The 26963-nt window shown below is 39.1% G+C and overlaps 1 protein-coding gene across 1 annotated transcript in view; it reads left to right on the top strand.

Annotated features, from left to right (window-relative positions):
* ZNHIT6 (zinc finger HIT-type containing 6) overlaps positions 1 to 25985 on the top strand; it is a 38924-nt gene extending 12939 nt beyond the window's left edge. Inside the window, exons 8-10 of the mRNA XM_030495368.1 lie at positions 376 to 456; positions 15708 to 15832; positions 20174 to 25985. Of these exons, the coding sequence (XP_030351228.1) occupies positions 376 to 456; positions 15708 to 15832; positions 20174 to 20259 (292 nt within the window). The 3' untranslated portion in view covers positions 20260 to 25985. The remainder of the gene's footprint in view (positions 1 to 375; positions 457 to 15707; positions 15833 to 20173) is intronic.
* Positions 25986 to 26963: the final 978 nt, after the last annotated feature.

Genomic DNA, 26963 nt, shown 5'->3' with positions numbered 1-26963 from the left:
TAACATTCATCAAGCAGCTAACCCTGGAGTAAATTTGGAGTACCCACCAAATTTAAACCAGGAAAAGATTAAGAAATTGACTCATGGCATAAAGATCAAATAAAGCAACTGTAATTCAAAAAAATGTAACCATAATTAACCTCAGTGGGGGTGACAGTGAACCTTTTCTTTAGAATAATTAGAAAAACATACTAGTAATTAGAGCACTCATTTATAGGAAATACTTAGTATGTGGCAAATTATTGTGTTTATGAAGATATAAATACTTTTGGCTGTTGACATGCAAAAGATATCTTTCTCTTACAGATGATAGGAAGAAAAGTCATTGTACATTATTCATCTCTGTTGCATATTCTTTTTTTTTTTTTTCCCCAGATTAAAAATCTATACAACGTCTCCTCAGTCAGATGTACAAATTTTAATGAAAATAGAAAACAGGAAACAAAACTCTGTCAGGTAAGGTGGTTCTTCTGTTTGTGTGTTTAAGGATTAAAAATAGCAAAAAAGAAATCATACGTTTCTTAGTCTTTTATATTGTGAGTGGAGATTACATAATCTCATGGATTAATCTTCAGTGAGTAATTGCCACCCATTTCATGCCACATTTTTTTGTCTTTTTATATGTCAACACTGAAATTTCTCTGCAATTACTGAGTAGTAAATTCAGCTCATTCATCCTTGGACAATTTATGAAGCTAAGGCACTCACAGCTACACTGGTGGAATAGTGAGTGTGCCTGTACCTGAGCTGCTTCAGCAGCAGTCCATGCAAATATAAGTGTCTGCAGTGAAGACAGGTTTGTATTAAAATGCTGAATTACTGTCTTGACCAATGTAGGCATCCGTTCCTTTGTGCAAGTTCCTCTGTGCATGTGTTAACCTCCTCACGAGAGTTGAAGTGATAGTTGGAGACAGCTGGGGTTTTTTAAATCTCTGCAGCAAAAAGTACGTGTTTATCAGCATCCAGCTACTCCATTTGAAATAACACATTTTTCTCAAAATTACTAGCTCATCACTCTTCATGTTACCATATTTTCTGGGTGTGGGTTTTTAAGACTTCAGAATTCAGACTTATGCAGAGCTGTTTTCTTTGTTTCCAGAACAGACAACATTCTAGAACTTCAAAATTAAACTTTAGAGAAATATTTTTTGTTGGTGTAAATACCATTTTGAACACTCCACCCTGTTGTCATTGTTCCTGAAAAGGCTATGTATCAGCTTAATGTCATAGCTTATTGTGGTTGACCAGTGATTCCTAGTTAGGGTTCTTTAAAGCACATTCTTTTCTACAAATGTAAGAAATGTAAATAACATGCCTCCAGAAAGCGTGGTATATTATTTCTAAGGGGGGGGGAAAGGTATATTAAAAGAATGGTAGTTGTAGCTTAGCTTCCTGTTTGTGCTGTGTTTTTCCCAGTACTATTCAAAAATTTGTAATGTATTTCAGAATTGAAGCCCAAAATCTTCATGGTTTTGATTGATTTTTTTATATATTTTTTTATTCTTCACCTCTTTGCAATCATTGCTTGAAATGTGGTTGTAACATTTGCCATCAGAGTTGTCAACTAGAAACCTGTTGGGTTTAAGTGAAATTGAAGATTACAGAGCCATGGCTGATTTACGCAGGGAGAAGATACAAAAGGCCAAAGCTTAACTACAGTTGAAACTGGGCGATGTTGTTGCAGATAACAAGAAGGGCTCTTTTAAGTGTGTGTATTGCAAGAGGAGGTCCAAAGAAAAACCTGACTGATAATTGCTGAAGATGGTCATCTGACTAATAGGGATGAAGAAAAAGCAAATGCATCCAATGTGTTTTTCACCTCAGTCTTTTAAGAATATTGATAGACCTTGGACTGCCCCGTCCCCTGAGTCAGAGGGCTACAAGTGTTAAACAGACCTTTACACAGATTTCTGAAAGACAAGTGTCTGGACGATTTCCATTTAGTTCAAGAATGGCAACATTCTGGGTGTTTGGGGTGAAAATTTAGAAATGCTCATATTGAGAGCCACCCTGGAAAGTCCATTGCAGTAGCAACTGGGCAGATGAAGCTTGCTCAGTTCCGTGTCTGTCTTTTTACTGGATTTCCCAATGCTCTGTAAAGGGCCATTCAGCAGAGGCGCTTCAGCCATAGAGGTTGTATGTTGCACCTAAGTAAAGAAGACTTTTTAGAGCTCAGCTCCAGGAAATGAGATCAGAAACAATTTCCCATTTTTTAAATATTTGTAGCAGACTTTTCTGCTCATCTTTTACTAGCAGTATTTAAGATCGATTCCCAGAGCACGAACAGCCTTTATGCCCTTCTCAGTAATTAACTCAAAATCCAGCAAAACTTGAAAATGCATTCAGTATGTTACCGCTGTGCATCTACTTGCAGTACATGAAAGGCATTATTCAAGCAATGATCTTGACCAGTTACTTGTATTTTAAAAATAATGTATACACAGGTGAGTTTTTCCCTGATATTTTAATGTTTTTTTTCTCATTTTCTTGTTCAGAAAAGAAGGAAAATATGCTTTTGTAATAGCAGGTCAAGTTCACTTTTCGATCTTCTGAAATAGAGTATGTAAGTTTCGTAGACCGCTTGGGGAAAGAAACCAATTTAATATCAAAGTGGACCATCTCTTGTGCTCATCAGTTTCTTTTGTTACTTAACATTTTCCTCTTCTGAAATCTGTACAGCGTTTTCTTAGCTCGCAGATTTGTTGCGAGAGAATTCTTTTTCATGAGGTTAAATTAAATCCTTAAGTTTGAGCCTCATCAGTATTCCCAGAATCAGCTGTGTTGGTTGATATCAAAGTCACTGTAATTGGTATTTATCCCACTTAGTGAATGTGAAGTTTAAAAGGAAACGGAGAAAGTTAAAATAGGAAAGTTTTGACTTGAGAAATGCAATTCCTCACTTCGGACATTATATGAATCTGTTCATAGAAGTTGGTGGAGCAGGCCCAGCTGTGGCAGTGGAGACAGGTCAAGGAAGCAGAATACTGAAAGAAAATTCCTCTCCTAAAAGGAAAGAACAAAGTTAGTTTGAAATGATGGGACTGCTATGTCAGCAGAAAAGCATCTTCTGTCGACATCCGCCGTGTCTCTGCCAGCAGACGCTCTCAGTGTAGTTGTGCCAGCGTAGTTGTTGTGACAAAGGCTCTATGAGGGAATTCAAATTCTTACTGTAGTTGCATTGCACTTAAGTAAGAGGGGGTTTACTTTAATTTCTTTCCCTTTTGCGCGCGCGCGCACACACACACACACACACCCCCTCCCCAGTTAAATTAATTTGAAGTTCTGGTTCTCATTCTATAAATCTGTACCTGGAATTGCAGTGAAAGTACTCACGATTGAAATGGGACGAGCTTGCTGCTTAGTGGAGTTGAGCATGGAACAAAAACTGAGCACAGACAGAGCTTTCTCAAGTTTCTTTATCCGTTTCTTTAACAGTAGGGAGCTGTTAACTGCTGGTTTGTGTAGCCTTGAGTGCCACTGTCACCTCAGAGTTATTTCTCATCCTGTGCTACCTCACTCTGCATGATTTTAGGCTGCGTGTTCCTGTGTGGCAAAATCCTCTTTGGTCACTCTGTGGGCAGACTGGAGAAGTAGGATTGGTGCATTCTACAAATACGTGCAAGTCTACATGAATGTTATGTTATCCAAAACCTCTCCTGTGTCCACCAGAAAAATTCCTTCTCTACAAGCAGTAGATAATAGAAAGACTGTAAATATATATTGCTGGGTCAGATGTTGTTTTTAGGCTTAGCAGAACCTTTTGAAAAGAAAAATCTTCATAGCTACAATTGCATGTTATTGAGGAAGCGCAGTAGTACTTCAGAGAATATCTAAGCAGGATTATTATGGGTTATAAAATGTTAGTATTCTACTTTTAAGATAAGTACGTTACAGAAGGATTTTAGTATTTCCTGCAATTGTTTATGAAACAGGAGTTTGTGGTTTAGTTTTGGCTTTTTTTCTGGGTTTCACAGCAAATGGCCCTTTTAGTTTAAAGGTCCATTGCGGAATGCTTTAAATTTTTGGGGTTTTGTTTTTCTCTTTCTCCAGAAATACAAATTAGCCATGTAGTACAAATTTCTGCATCCTCACAGGAGTTCTGCAGAACTTCAGAAAGCAACTGGTTAAATCTGCTGGTGTGCAGATGGATAGCTGCCAAACTACATGGTGCTTACTTTCTTCCTGTGAGGTGCCTTTTATCATCAGTGGTGACAGTTCTTAGAGAACTTTATGATAAGCTCTTACTTCTGCCTTCTCTAAAATCAGCTTGTAAGAATTGCCTCCAGTATGAATTGGTAGCAGTCCACAATTACTTGGAGCAACCCAAGGTATAGTCTTTCCTTGTGTCCTCCCCTCCCTACCTATCACATAACACTCTATAGCACTGCAACTGTTACACCACTTGACAGTCTTCTCATTAACTGCACTTTTTTATAAGGAATCTTGTGAAGGAGGGTTTGAAAAAATGAATGTTACACAACTCTCCTCCTTCTTTAAAATCTTGGTTTGGAAAAAATTTGTGTTTGAATGGGTTATAATAGTTTTCCGTTTGGCGTGCTTGTTTCTGTCACCTGTTATGCAACATTGAGTTGGTGGTTGGTGTCCATTCTCTCCTCGACTGTAACTATTCCAAGAAAGGTTTAACTGCTGCCTCTTGGATGATTTTTACAGCCTGCATTCTTTTATAAAGTAGTCTTTTCTTTCTTCAGGATAAATTAGTGTCCTGACTATCTTCAGTCCTCTATTTGAGATGCCTTCAAAGTGACTTCATATGCTAAGAGTATTTTGCTTTTTCCACTAAGGAAAGAAAAGATGTAACTGCCAAATTATACAGTCTGGTTTGGGAAATACACCTTGTTATTTTCCTGAGAATTGCCTTATTAGGCTTTGTGTAATGAAACCAAATAAACAAAAACAAACAAAAAAAAGAACCAAAAACAAACCCCAAACCACCTCCTCAAAAAAAGAATTCCTAAATCAAACAGACCCTTGGTATTTGTTATAAGTAAGTTAAAGGTCAGAGTTGGGTTTGGGTTTGGGTTTTTTCTGAACTACAGAAACTTAATGAAAAGGTTATTTACTCATCCTTATCGTATAAGATGATGCTATTTCTAGAAGAGAAATAACTGCAACAGACTTGGTTTACATGTAGATACTTTAACCTAAGAGACAATTAATTAAATAAATCTTAATGAGGTTAAGCTATGCCAAATACCTCTTGTACTGGGTTGATTAACATCTTGCATGAATCTAGTTTAGCTAGTTGCCTGTCTTTAATCATACACATTTAGTTTAATGGAATTAAAAAATTATGCTTTCTTAAACATCCGTGTTTGGTCTCTATTTATACAGTAATTTTATTTTTTGCCTGTTAATACATTCAGAATGGCATGCAAACATTGTTTCAGAATAAGCTGTTGTAGAATACTTTGGGGATTAGAAGATTTCACTAGGTGCTGACAGAATATTTAGGTGGTTGGAAAATATAGTCTGGCTGGCAATAAAAGTTTTGCAAAGCCTGCCGCTTTCAGTGGACTGTATCCTTCAAGGAGCTGGAGTTCAGAGCAATACCAGACTGTATCCTGTAGCTTTCCTGTTGTAAAGCTGCCACACCATCCAGGGATGCGTGTAGAATCAGTTGGAACATTGGTTTTTATATCGGTAGTACCGGCATGGCTCATGCTTCACTTAGAAAGCAAAAAATACCAAAAGCATTTTTGTGCGAGTTCCAACATCAAGGGGCTTCTTACTCTCTGTGGTGACATTGGCTGGTGCACATGAGAATGCTGGCATGTTTGCCACTTAATTCTTGTGCACCACAGGGAAGAAAATCCACTAAAACTGTACCAGAGGTTCTTCTTTACTAAATGCCATTGCTTTATGGTGGTGAACACTTATTTTGCATTAACTGACCCAATGCAGTTGCTTCCCAGAAGGCTGGATGATGTTAGTAATTTTGGAGCACTTCCCTGTCTCAAGATCAGCTGGCAGAAATGAGTTATTTCCTTGGATGACTGAGCTCTGTGCTCAAAGAGAATTTTCTTTTGTAGTCTATTGTTTTTAAATAGCTAAGGATTAGATCACATTTGTAGGTCGCAATAGTCACAGTAATAGATTTAGGAAGATGAAGTAAGTTTTTTGCTCTAGTGTGTGCAAATATACCAACAGACTCTTAGAAAAGCAGCCTGAAATTCGAAGAATAATACAAATGTAATGGAACCAAATAATTTTAAATGTCGTATATATTGGTTATTTATTTTCTTGTCATTAAAAAATCTATTAGATACTAGTTTTGTCAGTAATTTTAAGGTTATAAGAAGCCTGTTATATTTAAATATGTTGCAAGATAGCCTCATACATTGATAGTGTCTTCCTAGGACACTTCCTTTTGCATTATCATTTGTGAGTAACTTCATGTAAAACCAACAGAGCTTATAGTCTTTGCTTTCTGCTTTTCGTACATAACTCAGTTGCTTTAAAAAGTCACTGCTATTTGTGGTACATGGATCAGTTCTTTTTATCATTGTATTACAACCTCATTTCAAAAGTACTACTTCATCTAGGAAAACAAATGTGCTAGAATTGGCACATTTCAAGCATCATTTCCTCCTCTGCATTTTCCACAAATGTTGAAAAGCATGGGGTGGTTTATTTAACATTTTCTACTCTTTGTTAGGAAGCAATTTCTTTTCACATTTGCGTAGTATGTGGTACACATGAGACAGGAATTAAGGATACGAATCCCTGGATGAACTTCTGGCCTTGGCATGAGTTGGAAAAGACCCCAAGCTGGCTTCAACCTATGCCAGCAGAAGATTGACAGTAGAATTCATTACTCTTCTCTAGCTCGCAGCAGCTGGCACAAAAGCAGCTCTGCCAGCTTTACAAAAGCAGGGAGCTAGCTTACAATAGTCATTCTTCACTGCAGAACTGTAGTCAGGCTCTGGCGACTTTGTACTGTTCAAGGGGAAATAGAATTTGGGCTGTAGTCTGTTTCTTAAACACGGCGCTCCTGTGTATTAATACTTGCTGCTGTTTTTTCCCAGAGTGTTGGGTTTTGTTTTGGGGTTTTTTTATTAAAACTTCAGCTTTTTTTACTGAATGCTCTGTTACGTTTTCTCGTGGTCGTTTCAGGTTTTCTAGTTTTGTTACTGCAGCCGTTTCAGTGTCATTTTTCACATGCTTCTCCTTTGTCTGAACATCAGTCTCTCTGCTGACCAAAGTAACGCAGAGCATCAGATGCCAGGATGCACAGCTTTTACTGTAAAAAAGAGTCACTTTTGCTTCCTATCTACTTACGTTTTTCATTGAAATCCTGTATTACACAACATAGATGGAAAGCAGAAAACTAGTCATTGCTGAGTATAAGCAGCATGTATGGTCTGAATCTGTAGCATGCATAGCTAAATGTTTATGATGTCTGACTACAATTATTTGACCTTTGAGAAGATTTTTGGGATGATTCCAAAAAAACCCAGAATTTGCCCATCTTACTATCTTGAGCAATCATTCATTTTTTTTCTTGAAAGAGATTCCTTTATGAACCAGCAGGCGCCTGTTTTTTAAAATAACAATCCCGGGTTTTGTAACCCATGCTGAATTCTTTTGGATGAACTGTTTTATAATTGATGGTATTGCATTAGGGTTTCTGGAGTGTCACAGCTAAAGAGTTGCTGACTGAGACATCTATTGCACAAAGATTTATTTGAAACTATAGTCTCCGCTCCAAAATTCTGCTGTCTGTATTGCAGCAAGTTAGATCCAGACCACTTACAGAGGAGGAATATGTGACTAAGTAAAGAGGTGGAGGATGAGATTATAACAAAAGTGCTAGTGTTGGCTTAAGCCAGTGGTTTGTCCATCTAGTAATCTAGTGGTGGTCTGTAAGCGCCACAGAGAGACCTGAAGACCTTCAGACCCTTCATGCTTGCAAAGCAGGTAGGCAGACCCCAAATTCGAAAACATAAAACTGTACACAGCAGCCTCTTTTCTGCATCGTAACTGGGCTTGAAGCATGGGAGCAGCGTACCCAGCACATGCACAGGCAGATTTTCTCTCCTTTATCGGAGGAAATGTGCATCTAGGAAAGGCTGTTTCAAGAACAAATCTTGCAGTTTGCTCCAGGCTGCCATCTCTGCTGTGGAACAGAGAGGAGCTTGCCTGTATATATGTGCTATGTAACATGCATAGTATGGAAAATGCCTTCATTGAAGTCTGTGTACTGCCTCGCATGCATATATGAGGCAGACTTGAAAGCAAGAGGACAGGCCATGAAGTCCAAGAAAAGATTGCAGCTGGAAAACCCCTGTTTGAATAATCTGTTGCCCCTTGGCTAGAGGAAGGAGCTGGTAAAAATGGGCTGTAGAGCAGAAATAATGTTCAAACCATTTGTCCGATTCCAGTCTAGCATAAATGTTGTGAGATATATCAAGGGGTTTAATTCAACTGTATCTGTCTGGGTTGCTGTTGAAATATTTTCGCTGAAGGAAAAGGAGGATTTACTGCTTGTTTCTTGGAAGAAAAAGATACGGTGAGATGCTGACTTAAAAGTTAGCAGAGTTTCTCAATTCTGGGGACCAGGCAGCATGGGGAGGCTGGAGTAAGAGGCTTCTAGGAGCAAATGTCTCCATGGGCAGTTGAGGTTACAGGCTGAACTTGAAAACTGCTGTGCTGTGAAACATGGCAGTGAAGCCATCAGCATTTTCACAAAGGCGGAGTAGAGAACCTTTTCATGTTCCAGTCAGGGATGAGAAAACCTGTTATTTCCTCCTGATGCTGCCAAAGGGGAATCCCTCTGTTTTTTTCTCTTTCTTGACGGAAATGAGCGAGGGCTGATTGCTTCAACCTTGCCAAGGAGGGAGTTGACCTTCCTGCTTGTTTGCCAAGAAAATAATTTGTTTTCTTTATTTCATAGCTCTTCCTTTTCATTGTAAAGTGTTAGTAACCCCTTAATGGAAGGTTTATGGCACTGTGATTCCGATAAACAAGTATAAATTTGTGGATATTTTTTTCCACCATTTAGTACAGAGTGTTGGAGGTATTCAGGCTATCTCCATGTGAGCTAAATTTGGAAGTTAGAAGTTGCTATCTAGGGATCCAAAATTAGAGAAGTATCCATTCTTCCTGTTCATGAAGTGGAGGTTTGTTAGATTAAGCCAAGTGCAATAACAATAGTATTGCCAATTTCCAAGGACTGGTTTCTCATCAGTTCTATATTTATTTGCTTTATCAATGCACTGCTTACCTATGCTAATATAAGTTGTCAAATGAGATTTGACCTATTAGTTTTCTGAACTTGATGTATTAAGAATTTTTCATTGAATCCTTTGTCATTCATTGGTACACCCCCCACCTCTAAAATAATTTACAGTAATGTTTCATGAGGCTGTGTACAGAGTAATGAAAGTAGACTTACGATACTTGCTTTTTCTCCATGATCATGCCAGTATTTTATGAATGGTAAAAGTTACCTATTTAGACTTCCCTGCATTTCTGGGGAATCACCCACAGCTTTCACTTCTGCTAAGGATGCTACTAATATCTTTTCAGTTTTTGAAACTTCAAGCTTTTATCTTCCGTAGTCAACCCACTCTCCTTTAATAACTTTTCCCTTGTGAAATTTCATATTCCCTTTAGGCCTTCTGACTATCATTAATTCATTAGGCTGTTTTATTTCTTTGTCTCAGATACAGTAGCCTTACATGATTGTGGTATACCCTTTTTCACTATGTCTGCGCTATACCATGTAAAGATTTCTAAACCTTGAGCTTTTGAGGAGCTTGTAAGCTTCCTGGCTTTGCAGACGAGTAAATTCCTGTATGTGTAAAGGACTATTGCCATGATGCACTTGAATTACAGCATCTTTACTTACTGCTGGATCATGTTACTTCTTTTCATTGTGTCTTATGAGATGGGGAAAGTATTTGCTTTCTTGAAATTCAGTATCACTTCTGTATTTGAACCAAATTCTACCAATTCCAAGAAACTGCCATTTGCTAGTTTCACATTTTCCTTCTGTTTTGTACTTTCTCTCATGACTAAAAGAGGCAGAATGGTTTGTGCTTCAGTTAATCTTTAGATCATTATTGTGCATCCTAAATCCTTTTACCACATCACTCTCAATGGTCAGTCCACTAAATTGTTGCAGCAGATGTCTTATCTGCTTTCTGGGTTTTGTCATCAATTGATAGATTTTTCCATGATTGTCATTAAACAACTTTTACTGTGTTTTTCTCTTTGTTCAATTGCATCATTCTCTAGAGGTTTAGACAAGGACAGCTTTGTGCTTCTACAGTGATGTAGTCTTATTTTGCTTATCACTTCTTTCCATTAACTGCTTTGTATACTTTCTAGGGTAAAAGTGAACAAACCATTAAATCTTTTTGGACATGTACTATTGTACCAAATAACTTAGATGACATTTGGTGTTCCTGCTGTCTTCACCTGGGTATTGCTTTTTTTTCTTCCAGGATATTTTAACTCCCTGAAATATGTTTGCAGGAAGAGGTGGTTTGGGTTTTGTTCTTTGGTAAAGGTTCTTTTTTTTTGGGGGGGGGGGGGGGGGGGTTGTCCCATTTTACACTTTAGTTTTCAACAGTTCTTAGATTTCCCTAGTGAAAGGGCCTCTCGCGTCCCATAAAAGAGAGGAGACTGTGGATTGTTATGGCTTGTCTTAATACAGTCTTTGTTTGCGGATGATCTATGGCTGAAATATGGCAAGGTAGAGGAACAGGTTCATGATTTTCTTGTTATTCTGTATTCTGTCTATTTAGGTTTAGTTAGGAGATGGTGATAAATGTCTGAGATGCTTTCCTGGTATGCTGGCAACTTGTCTTTTTGTGCTTTTTTAGTTGTTTAGTTTTTTAGTCCTCTAGTAGGACTTGTGCGCCAAAAGTTTGATAAGAGAAGGTTTCTTTTCCTAATTTTCCTTTTTTCAGTAAAATGACATCTGTGATAGACATGTTACTTAAGATGGGGATCTGACTTGAAAAGGGATTGGCCAGGCATCTGGTCTGTATTGGTATAGGTTGAGCTATGCAGGTATCAACAGTATGGAGGAAAGGCTCGTGAACATTTGTTGAGGCAGATTATGGAGGTCCTAGACCAAGGGAAAAAACGTAGACCAGGATGGAAGGAGGAGCTAGCAGGTTTTAAAATATTAGTGTAAACTGTAGTATACTATTTTTTCATATTAAAATATTAACTTGAACTTGATTCCTGTCCCACTTCCTTAGGAGTGTTCAGGCAGAGTAGGCTTTCATATTGTTCAGTGATTGATAAGAATTAGTTACAAAGGAAATGTTAAGGCAAGTCATTTCTGGTTTTTGTTTGTAAGGTCTCTGCTCATTTGCTCATGGAATTTTCTAATTCTTTTTCACACATGTGGACTAACAAAACTGACTGTGTTCCAGATTTATAGAATGTCAGAATTCTAGTTAGACAAAGTTACATATAGAAATTGTGCATTATTTCAATACATTCTGTTTACTTTCTGCCATATAAGTTTCATACCTAAATCAAGAGTGCATTTCACTACTTCCATGTTCACCAAATCATAACCACACGAAGAGGTTATTCACCACTTAGGAATGAAAGTCCATCTGTTAGTTATTATTTTTGCTGTGCTGCAGCACTTCAGAATGAGTGCTTGGGAGAGACTTCAAGTGCTGTACCCGTCTTTTACTCTCTTCCAGGCAAATGCAAATACGTAGGAAATGCTACTCTCTTTTGCCTGGAGGTGGAGGAAAAAAATCTTTATTCTTCCCATAAGTTAGCAGAAGTTTAGTCGTGGATTTTTAGGACCAGGCGCAAAATAGATAGCTTGATTTATTGTATCTGAATTATGCCAAGTAAATACCTCGATGTTTCCACTCAGTTTCTAGGAAGAAAAATCATCCTTGTTTAAAATACGTGCAAGGATTTTAGTTGATCTCTCTCACAGGAAAATTATGAACGTCATTATACAAATATGCATTTTAGTAATATTTACAATTATTTAGACAGTTAAACTGTTTGTTCTCTTTTCAGGGTCTAGAAGACTAAACTAAAGAAATAACATGGTTACAATTTATCTTTAATTCCAGATTGCAGATTATTATTATTATTAAAATCAAAGTTCCTGTAGATGACATGCAGGAAAACCTGATCAGCAGGGAATTTCCTGCTGTCTGAATACATGGAGACAAGTTATGCCACTGTGATGATAGCCACAGGTTCCATTTGAGGGGAGCTAGTTGTGATGCAGTGACCTAATACAGCATTCCTGCCTGTGGGGACAGATTAGGAGACTGAATCGTTGAATTCCTGGAAGGTGGTAGAGTAGCTAAAGATAGTGAAACCAGACTGTGCAGAAACTCATAGATGCTATCACCAGTGCCACATGAATCTCAGCATTTTGTGAAAGGTAACAAAGCCATTTGTAGAGTAAATGTAACGGTTTATATGGGAACTGGTGTGGGATTGCTGAATGTTGTTACATTCTCTGTCACAATTGTTGTAAGCTTTTAAACTGCTTGCTAGTAGGCAAATTTTATTTAGTTTTTGTCCTTTAAAAAGCAGTTGATCTTGTTTCATTCCAGCTAAAATCAAAAGCTGTTGTCTGCTAAGATTGTCTCTTTGTGGTCCTTATAAATGGAGTCATCTTATTAAGAAGAAATCCAGGCATATTTCGTGCTTTGTGACATGGGCATAAAGCCTTGCTTGGTGCAAGAAAATCATCAGGAAAGTGTATTATTAGGTGGTGGGTGTTGGACAAGGAGGCTGAGGGAATGTATGGAACAGAGGGGAAAAAATATGTGGAAAGTAAGTACCAGGGAGGAAAGGAGATAGAGAGAAAAGGGTGCAATGAGAAGGGAATACAGGGATTTGGAAGCCATAGCACGGACAATTTGTATGAACTGGGCAGTAGGAGAAAAGAGAAAGCCTGGGAAGAGTTTAAAAGTAAGACGTGAAGATGGGGTGTTAAGGCAATGGTTCTGTCAGGGTGGTCAGTTTATTTGGAGCCAGGCTTGTCTTCAAATCCATCCTGTCACGAAGAGCTGAAGGACAGCCTCAGTTAAGTTGGTTCCTGCAACTGGCCCCGGAGCGTGGAAGCGTGTGAGTGAAAGAACAGACTTGCACTGGTTATCGTTCAATTTGTTGTGTTGTCGCCTGAAATGCACAGTGAAGGAAGGGCCTGAAGAAGGTTGCAGCTCATTATGGGTTCTTACTGAACAGGCTATGCAGTCCCAGTGATACAAGACAAGTAGGTTAAAATGGTGATAAAAGAATATCTGATAATATCTGATTACCAGGTTCTTCCTGTTCTATCTACCTGTGGTGGGACCACTTCCCTGCAAATACGTGAAAGGTCCAGTGTTCCAGTGTTACCCTACATCCTCAGATCATCTTGGTAAATAATCACTGCAGGAAGTCAGAAGACTTGTAGAAATGGCATTTCAAACAGGTCTAGTTTTTCCATAAGTAAAAATTGAAATGATGGGTGAGTATACAGGCTTCTGGAAGAAACCTCACAGGGCAGTCTTCTTTTGCTCATAGGTCTCTGTCGTTCACTCTCTGATGTATGACTTTGTTCTAGTTCTGGGATAAAATTGGGAAGGTTTTTATCATGGCAAAGTCTTTCAGAGAGAACCTGAAAAATCAGTCTTGCTCAGGAGCCATCCTTCAGTAGACTTTGGAATAGTTTTCTTTTGAGATCTTTCAAGCATGCACAGTCAAGGAAGAGGTTGGCAGGTGGATTAGCAGAAAACCTCAACTTGCACTTGTGTATGAAGTAGGGAATGTGGTTGACTGAGGTCTTTTGGATAGCATAGACAGTAACAGCAAAGTTTAAAAGAGAAGCATTAAGCTCCTTTGTTATATTTCCCCTGAAATTTACAGCCCACATTATGAACTAAAAATTCAGATGTTTTCTCTGTCACTGTCAACCAGTAAAATTCACTTTAAAAACAAAAAAGATAAAGCTCTGAGTCAGTGATCTAACACTTCAGTAATTTACTATCATAAAATAGTTTTAAGTACAAATGTTTTATCTTATGCCAAGCTGGACACTAAAGATGTTTTGTCTAAAACATGAGATAATGGAAAGTGTATTGTGGCATGTGAATTACTTTAGTCTCTTGGTGGTAAATGTTTGCTTAACCAGAAAAGAATGTGTTGAGGTCCTTGCCAAAGGAAAGGTATTGCCATACTTTGCATTTAGAGTACTGTAAATAAAGCAGTAAATATGTTTCTGTTCATGTGTGTTAATCCACAAGTTATGAATGCATTCATTCAATAAGAAATGTAATATACTGTTATCCCTTTTAAAAGCTTTCAGTAAGAAGAGGTCATGGTTACTTTGGGTTGAGGGAAACATGAAACCAAATATTTTCATGATGATTGAAGTTGAATATGAGAGAGAAATAGTTTTTGCTCAAACTAAGTTTCCCTTAAATCCCAAGAACTCAAATCCTGTTTTACCTTCAATATTCTTCTTGTGTGCTGACTCCTCTGATGTACTGTTCTTAATCATACATTGCTGTAAATCATAAAGTATATGATTTCCTTCACCCATCTAGTGTTGTTTTTGGCAAAAGAAAACCAACTGCATAATACGTTAATGATTGCAGGAGGCAGAGCAGCTATGGGAAATACTCCACTTATTGCCTGCAGTATGTTTTGGTTTTGAACTTCATTTGCCTTTAACTGATACAATAGCTTAATAGTAATTTAATAATGCTGATTACAGAAAGAATTGCATAACTCAGATTGCAGTGTAATAGTATCAGAGCATCTGTTGGATGCTGCAGTTATGGCAAGTGAAAGCAACAGGGTTTATCTTTCTGAGTGCTTTGAAATATCCCTCCCTTTTCCCAAAATCCCATGTCCAGGTTTCCAGTTAGAGAACGGAGAGAGAATATTACAGTTCTAGGAAATAATTGTGGAGACGATGCTCAGTTTACTTTTTATTACTGTGGTATCACGTGTTACATACTGGCTTCACCCTTCAGGGTGAAGAGCAGCCCTTTTCTGGCAAAGGTAGCACACATGTATATGGGGATTTCTACAGGGAATTTCTTGCAGATAAGCAGTGATTTGCTTAGCATAAACTGGAATATTGTACCATCTTTTAGAAACTAGTGCCCCAGTGTCCTGGGTATCAGAGCCCTTCTACAAAAACAGAGCTGTAAGTGCTTCCAGTATACCTTTGCTGTAGTAGTTTTACAGCTATGCTTTTTATTTCATCTTCCCAGTACTTTACTGATAATTCATAAGCAAATGTGATAAATAAGGTACACTACTAACCATGTAAATTAAACCTGTAGTGTTAAAGCCCATCAGTAGAACATTAAGTGTTATTTTAAATTTAGAATCTGATTTTGGTAAATATATCCATTTTGATAACCTGATGATTTTGGTAAAGATATTCATTAAGAACTCATAAAACATTTCAGCCCTTAGAGAAGTTTGACGTTGACTCTCTTCTTAGATGTTAGGAGGATTTTAAAAAAGATGTAGTTCAATAATAAGACTGTGAATATGTAATTTGAACCAAAAGATACAGTTCTTCTGAACACAGTATCATCTGAAAATCCTGTGAATTGCCAGAAAGCTTCTCCTCTTTCTTTCCTCTCTCTCCCCCTCCCCCCTTCCCCCAAAAGAAAAAAGTATACATCATGTCCTTGGTAGTATTAACATCCAAAATCAACTTCCCTGTTATTTTTAAGGTACAACGAACTGGATGCCAAAAGAAGCCTTCTAGACAATTTGAAAGGCAAAGTAATAATTGAGTATCCAACGTTATTTGTGGTCTTGAAAACATTGAAGAATGACATGGTGATTCTTGGCCAAGGTAAGTATTTATTTATTTCCTGTTTTGCTATACTTAGATATTTTAGTTAAATAAACAACAATTAAGGATATGCCTGTTAATAATGCTGGGAACGTGCAGTATGTCTTGTATTTCCCTCTGAATCTAAAAGGTTGGTATAAAAAAAGGTGTTATGAATGCTCTGTCTTAAAACTGCTGGCAGATGGCTTACATCCATAACCTGTATTGTGTATGTGTTTTTCCTAACTTTTTTTACTGGTGCTTGATTATTTATTTTTTTAATATATATATATTTTTAGCCACTAAGGTAAAACAACTCTTCAGACTTGTTCTAAATTTTGAATGTAGCAAAGTTGGACAGAGTTGGTTTTTTCTCAAAAGGAAAGCTGTCTGTGAAGAATAGGTTTTAAGTAAAGTCTGCTGTTCATTCCAGTGAATTGTTCTCCATTATTTCCTAGCATAACTCCTAACATTGGACAGATAATAATAAATTACAGGATAGATATATATATATTTTATATATATATCTATATATAGATAGAAATCATAATGGCCAAGTAGCTTTTCAGGTGGGTTAAAAGCACAATGTTATCTTTCAAAAAGCACGTTGTTGAGGGAGGACTTTCATCTTGTAGTCAACCTAGAGGAGAGTCCAGGTCTAGCAGGAATTTGTATTTTAGTTTTGAAGTTCATTTTCATCTTTCTCCCAGTATAAAGGCTTCATGTCCCACCTTCATTTTCTGCAGCTGCTGATACAGGGAACCAGTGCCCTTGTTTTTTAGTCCCCCAGCTAGTCACCTTAGTTATGAAATCCCATAGTCTTCAGTGATGAGCCAGTCTGCAATCTTTACAGATTTCTGATGAAAAGCTTTGACATATGTTTGCAATGTCAAATAGTTTGCAAACTATTTCCCAGTGGCAACTCAGTCATAGCTCTATGTGAATATAATTGGACTGAATAAATATGAGACCGAGAATATTGTGCCAGTGATATCAAACTTCCATGGATCTTGGCTGTTCTGGCTAGTCGACACTAAATTATCCATTGGAGCAGTCTGCTCTCAAAGAAACAGCATGTAAACATTTATTGCACCGTGCACTGCAAGAGCTTCTGAGAGCGAGACACCATGCCAGGGGATAAGGTAAGAGTCTTGTCTGAGCAGCTAGGTCTACTGATATTCACCGTAGGGGTGCACATACATATACTGGCATAAAAGGAAACTAGATACTTTCAGTTTATCTTGATCTACGTCCCTTGTTTTTCAGTAGTCAGCCCTATTCCTATGATTTAGATGTCAGGAGGGAATAACAATTGATTGACTCATAAACTTAATCTGAACAGGGTGGTGGTTGTTGTCTCCCGAGCTAGCAAGGAGGTTGTCCTTTTAAGGGTATAAATTCAGATAAGTGTTGATTGAATAACTGTATTCTGAGGTTGTGCTGCCGCACAGCTAGCTGGTTCTGGAAAAGGCAGCGAGTAGAAAGGCAAAGGAAGCAAAAGCCAGTAATAGCTGGGGAAGTGCCGACAGGTCTGTTCCACGGCAGTGCAAGTGTGTGTCTTCAAGATCTTCAAGAGGAATCCCTTCCTCTGCTGCAGGAATTATTCAGTTAGCAATCACTCCTGAAGCTGGTGTTTGGGGAGCACTGGCAGCTGTTTCAGGTTTTGGGAACCATTAATTTTCCTAATTATTTTTTTAACTGTTTCTATAGATTCCATAAAAATCAAGTGCATAGGTTCCTATTCAGATGTCTTGGGTATGACATAGCAAAAGATTATAGCTAATGGCAAAAATAACATTATTTTGTCAACTTTTATCATAATGTGATTTTGTACATCTTACTAGTTAACATAATAACGCTTCAGCCTTGAGTTTGGTTTGGACCCCTGTGTTCTTGGAGCTTTTTCTGTTGAGTGGAAGCCTGCCATAGTAGTTTCAGATTCTGTCAGGAAAAGCTTGTTCAGAACATGAATATAAAAACAGGAGGGCTTTTTTGTTGCTGTTACTCCACTTGAAGACAAAATACTGCTTTTGCTGAAGTGTGGCACAATCACAGAACTCCTCTGTTGTGTGTCACCTTTACAGAATAAAGGAGAAAAAACAGTAAATACTGTTTGCTTTACCAGTTACGTTCACAGATAATCTCTAAGAGTGAAAATACTGGGTTCACCCCCAGACTCTCCAGGGAGAAGTCTGTTGTAATCAGAGGTACTTCAGCCCACTCCCATCTCCCAAGAAGTGACCTTTCTGCTGCAGCATCTTCCGTGTTTCTTACAGTCCAGTTTCTTTGCCGTATATGGCTTTTTATATCAGGTGCATGTCCTCCTAATCCATCCATCCTGCTTGTGCTTATTCTGTCTCTACCAATACTGCCTTTCCTTTCTGCCTTCTCCAGCGCACCCTGAGGGACACTTGTCTGGAGCGCCTGTCCGGCTGACCTCCTTTTCACATTCCAGGCAGACAGCTGCCACACTGATGAGTGGATGTCTGGCAGGGTGTCTGCCGGAGCACGGGGGCTCTGACTACCATAGCCCTCCAGACTCTGTTTGCAAAGGACAAAAGAAAAGGTCTTGTGGGAATCTAACTGCTAAAATATTGTCTCTTTACTGAGCAATCTCAGATGTAGCCCCTTTCCCCAGGAGGAACAGAGGCAAGTTTTTATAGCCACAGCAACAGGCACGTGCTGGGAATCAGCATTCCCCCCGCGATTCAAGTTGCTACCCCCAAAGACTGGGGAAGAGCTAGAGCTAGACATCTTTGAAGGGAAACTGCTAGAATTTAATGAGGATAAAGCCTGTTTCTCCTATCATTTTTCTCAGAAATGGCTGAAGTATTCTGCCTGAAACATTTAAAAAGTAAAATAAGAACTGAGGAAGGAAACTGGCACTGAAATACTTAAACCCAGAGTTTAAAGTTTACATTATAAGTAAACTGCAGACAGTTTTATGGCGGGAAGGACTGGACAATCTTAATTTATAGGCAGTGCTATCACCACCATACAAATATGTTTGTTTTGAGTGAAGACAATCTATAATTCCTGTTAAATAAAACTTACTATAAGCGACTAAAGCTAAAATTTGTCTGTTTAGCTTCAGTGTTAGAAGATGGCCACATTCTTTTATGTGGTGTTTTGACGCTTGACTTGCTTATAGCAAAAACTACAGGTGCTCTGATTTCAGCATACAAGGTCAGTCATGGCTGAAGATAGGAGGGGATTATAGAAGCTTTCACAGGACTTAGGGGCAAAAACAATCCTTCCTTTGTGCATTGCTCAGTACATATCTGGCATATAAATGTTAATTGATTATACACTAGATTTAATGTAGACAAAATGTGACCTCTGATGTTTCTGGGTGAAATGCTTCTATTTTCTTGAACAAATTCCTGAAACTGTACAGGTGCACACTGTGCCCTACGTATTATCACTGTTTGCCAGCTTTAGAACTTATCTTGACGTGACAGTAACTACTTCGTCAGCTCCCTTTTGGTAAAGTTTTCTTAATGAAGCATCTGACACAAATGCTAAAAAACTTCTTTAAATTCATACTCAGATCAAATACTGAAAATAACAGTGAGAGCAGAGCGTGAATCATGGGCCTGCTTTGCTGCAGTTTATTTTTGTGCTGCTCGAGTGCCACCAACCAGCGGTATCTGGTGACCTCACCACAAGGTGACTGGGGTCAGTGCTTGTTAAAGAAGGAGTCTCAGGGTGTGAGGCTGAAAACCAGTTTGGGAAATGAGTGCTTCACATTATGATCTCAGCAGAGCACCACAGCCGTGTCCTAAAGCACAAGTTACTGTGCAGCCTTAACCTCATCAGCCTTAGCTCATGGATTCACACAGCCTAATACCATCTTTGGGATGCTGGAACACATGGAAGGAGCACATATCATCCCAGTTTTCCCTTTGCATTTAGAATTTCTCAGTAGTTCCCCATCTTAACTGAAATGCTAATAAAAGTGTAAATGATTTATAGTTCACGAGAGTTGTGTAGCAACCCAGAAAACAACATTTAAAACAAGTAAACAAAGAGGGAAAAAAAGGAAATTCTCGGTGGATGAAGAAGAGTTTTGTGTGGGATAAATATTCTGCTTATCTCCTTAACTGAAAGACCAAGATTTAAAAACTGAAAGAAATTCTCAACATTGTCTTTCTTTCTCCTTCAACTGTGAGGTTCTACCCAGGGCGTTATCCCATGTTATGAGACTGGTTATGTCTTGTGAAACAGCTGTCCTCAAGGAAAGTCTTGAGTAAAGGAAAAGAAGATACAAAAGAAGATTCAAAACTGCTTCTGTTTGATGAGCAAACAGCACTGCTGAAACTAATTGCTGCTTTGTTTTTTGTTTGTGTCTTACTCCCTCAGATGCCAGTGAACCTGCACAGAACTCGGACAGTGAAAGTTCCTCCCTTTCATCTATGGAAGAAGGGGAAATTCGGGACAGTTCATAACAGTTCTTTGGGAAAAGAGGGTGGAATGAGCCTTTTGGTTTTGGGGTTTTTGGAGGTTTGGTTTTGGTTTGTTTGTTTTTAAATTTAATTTTTATTTTTTTTTTTTAATATGAAACTGCTTTTTCAGAACTTTGGTTCTTCACTAAGGGCAGCACTTCCAAACTGCCTGCCTATTCTGGGATTTAGTAATGCATATTAAGGGATGTAAATAAAGAGATGGGGAATAGCTGGTTCCAGAAAAAAACATATTCTTATTTAATTTCACCCTTTTGTCCATGTATTTTTAATAAATCAGTCACCCAAATTAAAGTTTCCAAGTTAGTTTCAGCAGCCTATTTTTTCCTTTTGCCCTAACAGCTCAGTGACCAATTTCTGAGTTTAAATTTCTCATATTTGTATTTATATGTGGATTCGAGTCTTAATGCTTAAACGTACATTAGATTAATTTCCTTTTTGGATATTTCTGTGTCATGCTGAGCTGCTGCAAATGATCTTACTCTACTTTTGACTTTAATCTGTGGTGAAATTCTGGGTGCCTGGTGCAATCTATTTTTTTTAAATTATTATTGTTGTTTCTTACTTGGTTGCATCTTGTTTGATGTTGTAAGGACAGGTTAGACTATGTTTTCAGGGTGGCCTGTTGCTGTATGTTTAATCTTCTAAGTTAGCATGGGGTTTAAAATCGATGGAAATGGATACTGGGAATGTCAGTAATGCGAACATACTGGACTTCTAAACATTGCTTATGTTATGCATCTCCTATTAGTAGTTTACCTACTGAAGCCGGGTATTTTAAATATTTACTGAAATATCAACTAAATTTACTTAAAAAAAAATAAACCTTAAAAAAAGTCCTGTACTCTATCATCTGCTGACCATAGAAATCTGTTGTTAACTTGTGAGATTTGTAGATCCCAGACCACTGTACCCAAGTCGCCTGTGTGGGGGGTCTGCTGGAGGACGAGGACAGTGTGTGCTGCGAGCGGTGTGAGACAGGTTGGCCCTTTGGGAATAGTTTGCAAGGGGCTGGCTAAGTCAGCATTTGTGATGTCTTCAGGACATGAATCACTTTGTGAACAGCTGTGTGAGGTTGTTGCTGCCATTGTTGTTCCCTGGTCTGTTTGTCTTCTGCTTGAGACTGGCACCTCTGTGACAGAAGTCAGTGGCATGGGATGCACACTAAACTGCCATGGAGGTGGTTTTTCAATCATAAGTGTACTTCCTGCCAGCACTGACCTTGCAGGTAGAAAGACAACAGAAAGCAGTGCAGGAACTTAACTGGGAGGAGCAGGGCAGGCCAGGCAGAGTTCTGTGCCTACAAATGTGAGTAAGAGTGAGTAACTTGTTTAGGTAACAGGAGGCTGTGGCAGCAATAGGTGAGAGGGCTTGGGCTTCCAGACTCTCAGTCTTGACTTCAGGCCATCGAGCTGTTGGTTCCTTACCAGTCATGCTGTGTGGAGGGGATTTTTGAGATGGTCAAAGTCTTAGAAGTTTGGGAGTTTTTCACACCTTCACAAATTGTCATTAAAAAACTGCTTGCCATGACATAGCTACTGAAGTTTGGCAAGCGTGTCAGACCGCTGTAGTCACATAATGCTGTTTCTTACAGTGGTACTGCGTGTCCTTGCCCTTGTGTGTTTTGCAGCCCCTGGAAAAACAGAGAGGTTTTTCTTCTTGCGTGGCAGTAACCACCTGTGCTCTGTTGTATTTTTTAGTCATCGTTGGTCCTCTGCCCACCTCTTGTTTCAACGTTTGGTTTTTTAACCCTTTTTAAAGGACCAAGATTCCTAGCTATGCGTGCTTCCTTCAAATCTTTCTCGGTCCAGTGAAAGTGAATAAACTTTTCCTAATCAGTGATGACTACACATTGACTTGGTAGCCACAAATTACTTTAAACCAGTCTTGAACTCGTTCATAACAACACTGATAAAAGAGCAGAACAGCAAAACTGCCACAGTTCACTTGCCAGAAAATGTTTCATCCAGAGTAATAGCGTGGCATTTCTGTTAAGATTCGTAGCACACACTGGAAATGAGAGTGCTGCAAATATTAGTGTTGATCTGCATGTGTGTGTGATTAGTCTTTGGCTGAGGAAGGCAGAGTTGTAATTTGCATTGCTTTCCTATGCTCATGGAGGCTTTCATTAATTGCATGAAATGGTTTGCCTGTGGGGTTTTTTTTCTTTTCTTATATAAATCTAGTTTAAGCTTCCTCGTGTGTCAAATACAACTGTAATTTGTTTTTAAATGAAGATGCCATTAAATCACTCCTCCAGATTTAAATCTTTTCCTACCTTAAAGAAGGCTTTAAAAATTATTAAGGAGCATTCCCATGATGGTTACTAGAAATGAAATTTCCCAAACAAAGCTAGTAATCATCTTCAAGAGTTCAGTCAGATTGAGAGTAAAAGGCCTTGGCAGCATTTGCCATTCAGTCCCAGGTTACTGTTTATGTATTTTTATTTAGTTTTGATAACAGTTACACTAGTTCGAACTGTGGAGATTCATCAAATGCAGGCCAAGATGAAATTCAAATATTTTTCTTTGGTTTTACTAAACTTTTTCAGTCTTTGTTTATAAAAATGAATCAAAATGATGGTGTCTGGCTAAAAGCACAGCCTTACTTATGACAAGTGACCAGTGCAGGTCCTGCAACAGTCGTAATTCTTCATAATAATAAGGTTACTGATTTAATCAAAGTTTATGCACCCTTTGGCTAGGCAGATGGTTTGTAACACTTTCACAGGCAATTAGGGGAAGATTTTAATTCCTTTCCGAGTGACTTAAACCCAGAATGGGCATCTTGTAATAAACTGAAGAGAGAAAACACATCTTTAAAAGCTGTATTTGAAAATTTCTGGTCAAGCACTTAAAATTTAAAACATGGAGCTGAGGCTGTGTGGAAGGCTCGGTTCTGTCCATCTTGAAGACATGCTATTGTAGTCATATTGTACAAGGATCCCTACAGGACTCTGCCTTGATTCAGGGCAGATGATGTTTGTGAATGAAAACTGTCTGATGTTGTTTTAATCTTCATCATTCAACACCAGCTTGTGTTGAGTGCTCGATTGTATGCCTACTACACTTACTCATTTATTTTCCTCTGTAAACCACTAGTCACAGAAGGAACAAGCTATTTGTGTGTAGCGTTGTTACAGCATTTCTTTTAATGGTTAGATTTTGCAGGTTTCAAGCCCTGAACACTCACAGCATGCTTGAGCTGAAGGACCATCAGCTTACAAAGCAAAGAGTAAAGGCTCTTGTCCTGAATGAACACGCTACTTAGAAAAATTAAAAGCTTAATGAAGTCATCCCTTTCACAAGCCCTGGAGGACAAAAATAGAGCATAGCTAAGCACATAGTAATAGCTGAGAGGTGGGGTTGAGTCAGCCGTCTGAGAGAACTTGGGTCTTTCCCTTTCCTGTACTACTTCCTGGGTGCATGAGGCATAAGTTCTTGAGTTGTCGTGGATAAACAGTGTTACAGCCCCTGTCAGGGCAACAGCCAAGTTTCAAATGAACACATCTGAGTTCCAGGTTTTCCTGTAGTTTATCTTTGCATTAGGAATTGTAGGTCCATAGAGGAAAAGAGGGTCATGCGGCAAAATGTGTGGTTGGTGCTAGGTCTTAGAGGCAGGCCAGGCCCATTTGTGTTACTCCAGTTTTGCATTAGGAGTAAAGTCTAAAAAATGCATAAATCTCCAAGTTCACTATAGCAGTGATGGCGCATCCCACCGGCGTGCTGTCTCTAAGCAGAGCTGTGATTCAGACCTCGCCCTGCCAGATACGGCTGTTCTCTGTTGACATCTGTAGGAGCTGAGAATGAATAACACCTTGCAAGAGCAAGCTTTCAAAGAGTAAATATACAGCTGTGATGATGTAACTTCAGGCCATGTTTGGTCACAAACATTTCATTCTGCTTTCTGAAGTCCCACGCTCTTTTCCTGAAAACATTTATTCTTCCTCCCTCTAAAGGAAAAAATATCTTGGATTTGTGTTTATGTTGTTGCTATGACATTCAGTTAAACTGTATGCAGATGCAGGTTCTGTTAATAAGAGAAAGAAAAAAAAGAGCTGTGTACTTCAGTGAACAAAGATTGCCCTGTGTTTGTATTAAAATGTTGCTATGGCAGTGCATATGGTTTTATTTGGTGGAAATTTGTGGTGAGATGGAAGGAAGTCACATGTATGCAAGACAAACAAGAAATGGCAGCAAAAGCGACTCAACATAAATACTGAAACTGAAAGGGAAGTTGCAGATGACATGTAAAACCAGGAAAAAACAAGGAGAGTTGTTTTGCTGCCTGTCTGTCTGTGACTTGATAACAGAAATGTGTTCCCATTGTGTCCTGCTGGGTCTGGGTGACCTATTGGACAGGTCTAAAAGCTCTAAAGAAGCTTTTATCACAGGAGCTTCTTTCCCTCGTTGGCTCTGTGTATTGTAACATTTTTTTGTTTTGGAAGCAAAGTTCCACTGGCTTGGCCTGATTTCACCACCGCTGACTTTTCCTGCCGAAAAGCATTTCCAGGCTATCTTACTGTAGTAGGCTTTTTGGCAGGAAAAATCAATAGAGTGATAAAATACGGAAAGCCACTAGAGCCTCGTCTGTCTCTGGGGCAAAGAGAAGTCTTTGTGGACTAGTAATAGAAACTGGGGGTTTTTTTTAACTGGCACAGTAGTCCTCGTATTTATCTAATCCTTTTGCATGAGGCTTCTTTTTGCATCAGTTGCCTAAGTACAGATGTTTGTGGGGTTGCACGACAAATCAGAATGGGTTAAAAATCATCTGCCAAAGCAGCAGGAGTAGAAATGAGAGGGGAGAGGGAGTTGTGAATAAATAACCACACTGGGAGCTGGCTGGTTCCTGCATGATTCCAGCTGGTGGAGAAAGCAATGTGATTTTTAAAAAGTTTTAAAATCACATTGCCACTTTCTTCCTGTCATCCCAGTTCTGCCTCAAGAAGGAGGAGGAAGTGACTGTGGAAACTGCTGTTGCATTCCCACTCCTTGCTTCCAGGTTTTCTACTGAATCATATTGTAACCCCAGAACTTGTCCATTTTGCCAGGAGTGCCAACAGGGAGTAAAGATACACCTAAGTGAGGTTAAAATTAAGTTGATGAGTGAGGTACAGATATTCAGGAGAAAACAGCAGACGTGTGGCCTTAAAAGCTGGCCTCAGAAGTCCCCATCACTCTCATGTCTAAACTCTCAGTGTTACCTCTGTCGACCTTCTTCCCTAACCTCTGCTTACAGCTGTGCTTTGGTATCCATGCTGGTTTTAATGGGATGTTCCACTACTGCACAAGTATCTGCTTCTGCAGGGTAAAAGATACTTTCCTGATTTAAGTTCTCATTACAAAGTTGCTGGGTTTACAGCTGTGACATCTTGGTGTCTGATTTTGTCAAGTTAGTAAGTTAATTAGGAGCTAACCTGGTTGGTTTGAGATGCTGAAGGAAATCAGTAGCTTTAAAGAAACGTGTGCCTTTGACTCAGTGAATACACTGGGCTGCTTCTGATCTGGTGTTCACCTGGTGTTCTCAAAGTATTGCTGGGCTGCACTGCAGACTGTTCAACTGGTAATTATAATGGAGCCCCTTCATTCTTACTGAAACTGCACTCCTCATGAGGTTGTTCATGTATGTGTCCTAGCTGGATTCCCATCTGGGCAAATCTGTGCACCCTACCTTTACAGTTCTTTTGTCTAGTAAACGAAAACCTCACAAAATCTTGTGTAATCTTTTCCTCCTGGACAGTTGCTACATTCCATCCCATAAGTGGTTGTACTTCAAAACAGATGAAGTTGCTTATGTGAATGGTGCCTTGGGGTCTTTCAGGATCTTCTCCAATATAAATTGTGTATGTAGAAGTCATAGCTCTGTAGTCTTTCTGGGGGGAAGAAATCTTAGCATACTGAATACCATCTATTCAGATTCTTGGTGTTTGGATTTTACAGGATAATACAGATTCTTACTGTATCATTTTGTTGGTTGAAGCCTCCTTTTAAGGATTTGTATTTTCTAGACACGGGGTCTCCCTGCACTTCAGTGCAGTTCAGTTGTTCATGAGCGTAAATGCATTTATAGCTATCTCCAAAGGTGGCTGTGTGTTACTGCTTTCACTAAAACGCACTTGTGCATTGACATGCTTTTTTGCAGGATCAGTCCAGAAGGCGGGTGGGCATCTGGCAAGAGCAAGCTTCCAGTGTGACACACTGAACTGCTGCTCTGTGTGTAGGTAGGTTTGACTTCCTCATCTGCTGCAAACTTTTTTGTTTCAGTCTTCAGTACCTGCGGGGGTTCACGCAGCTCCAGCAGACTGGGAGCACTGGAGATCCTCCTGCAGCAACCTCACTGACCCATTGTGTCTCTGCCTGTTCTTGCACATCCCACTGGCTTCCCATCAGTAGCGGGGAGATGGGCCTGATTCCCAGAAGGTGTCCACTGGAGGGTCAGGGAACACAGAGGGGGCTGCTTTGCTGCAGGGCCCCACAGTGATGCAGACATGCAGTATAGAGGTTCTCGTGGCTTGGCTCAGTGAGGGTTAATTAATAGCTTGGCTGTCCCACTGTCAGTTAGATGTCAGCTTTTCCTCCATCTGCTGCTTATTCGGGAGAGAGAGCAGGCTGCATCCCATGAGAGAGGAGTTAATGTAATCATGGAAGTCTGTTTTCTGCATAGTTTTCTGCATTTCTGCTTTTATTTTG

Source organism: Strigops habroptila, chromosome 8 (assembly GCF_004027225.2).
Source record: "Strigops habroptila isolate Jane chromosome 8, bStrHab1.2.pri, whole genome shotgun sequence".
Taxonomy (NCBI): Eukaryota; Metazoa; Chordata; class Aves; order Psittaciformes; family Psittacidae; genus Strigops; species Strigops habroptila.
This window is presented reverse-complemented; position numbering and strand designations above follow the sequence as displayed.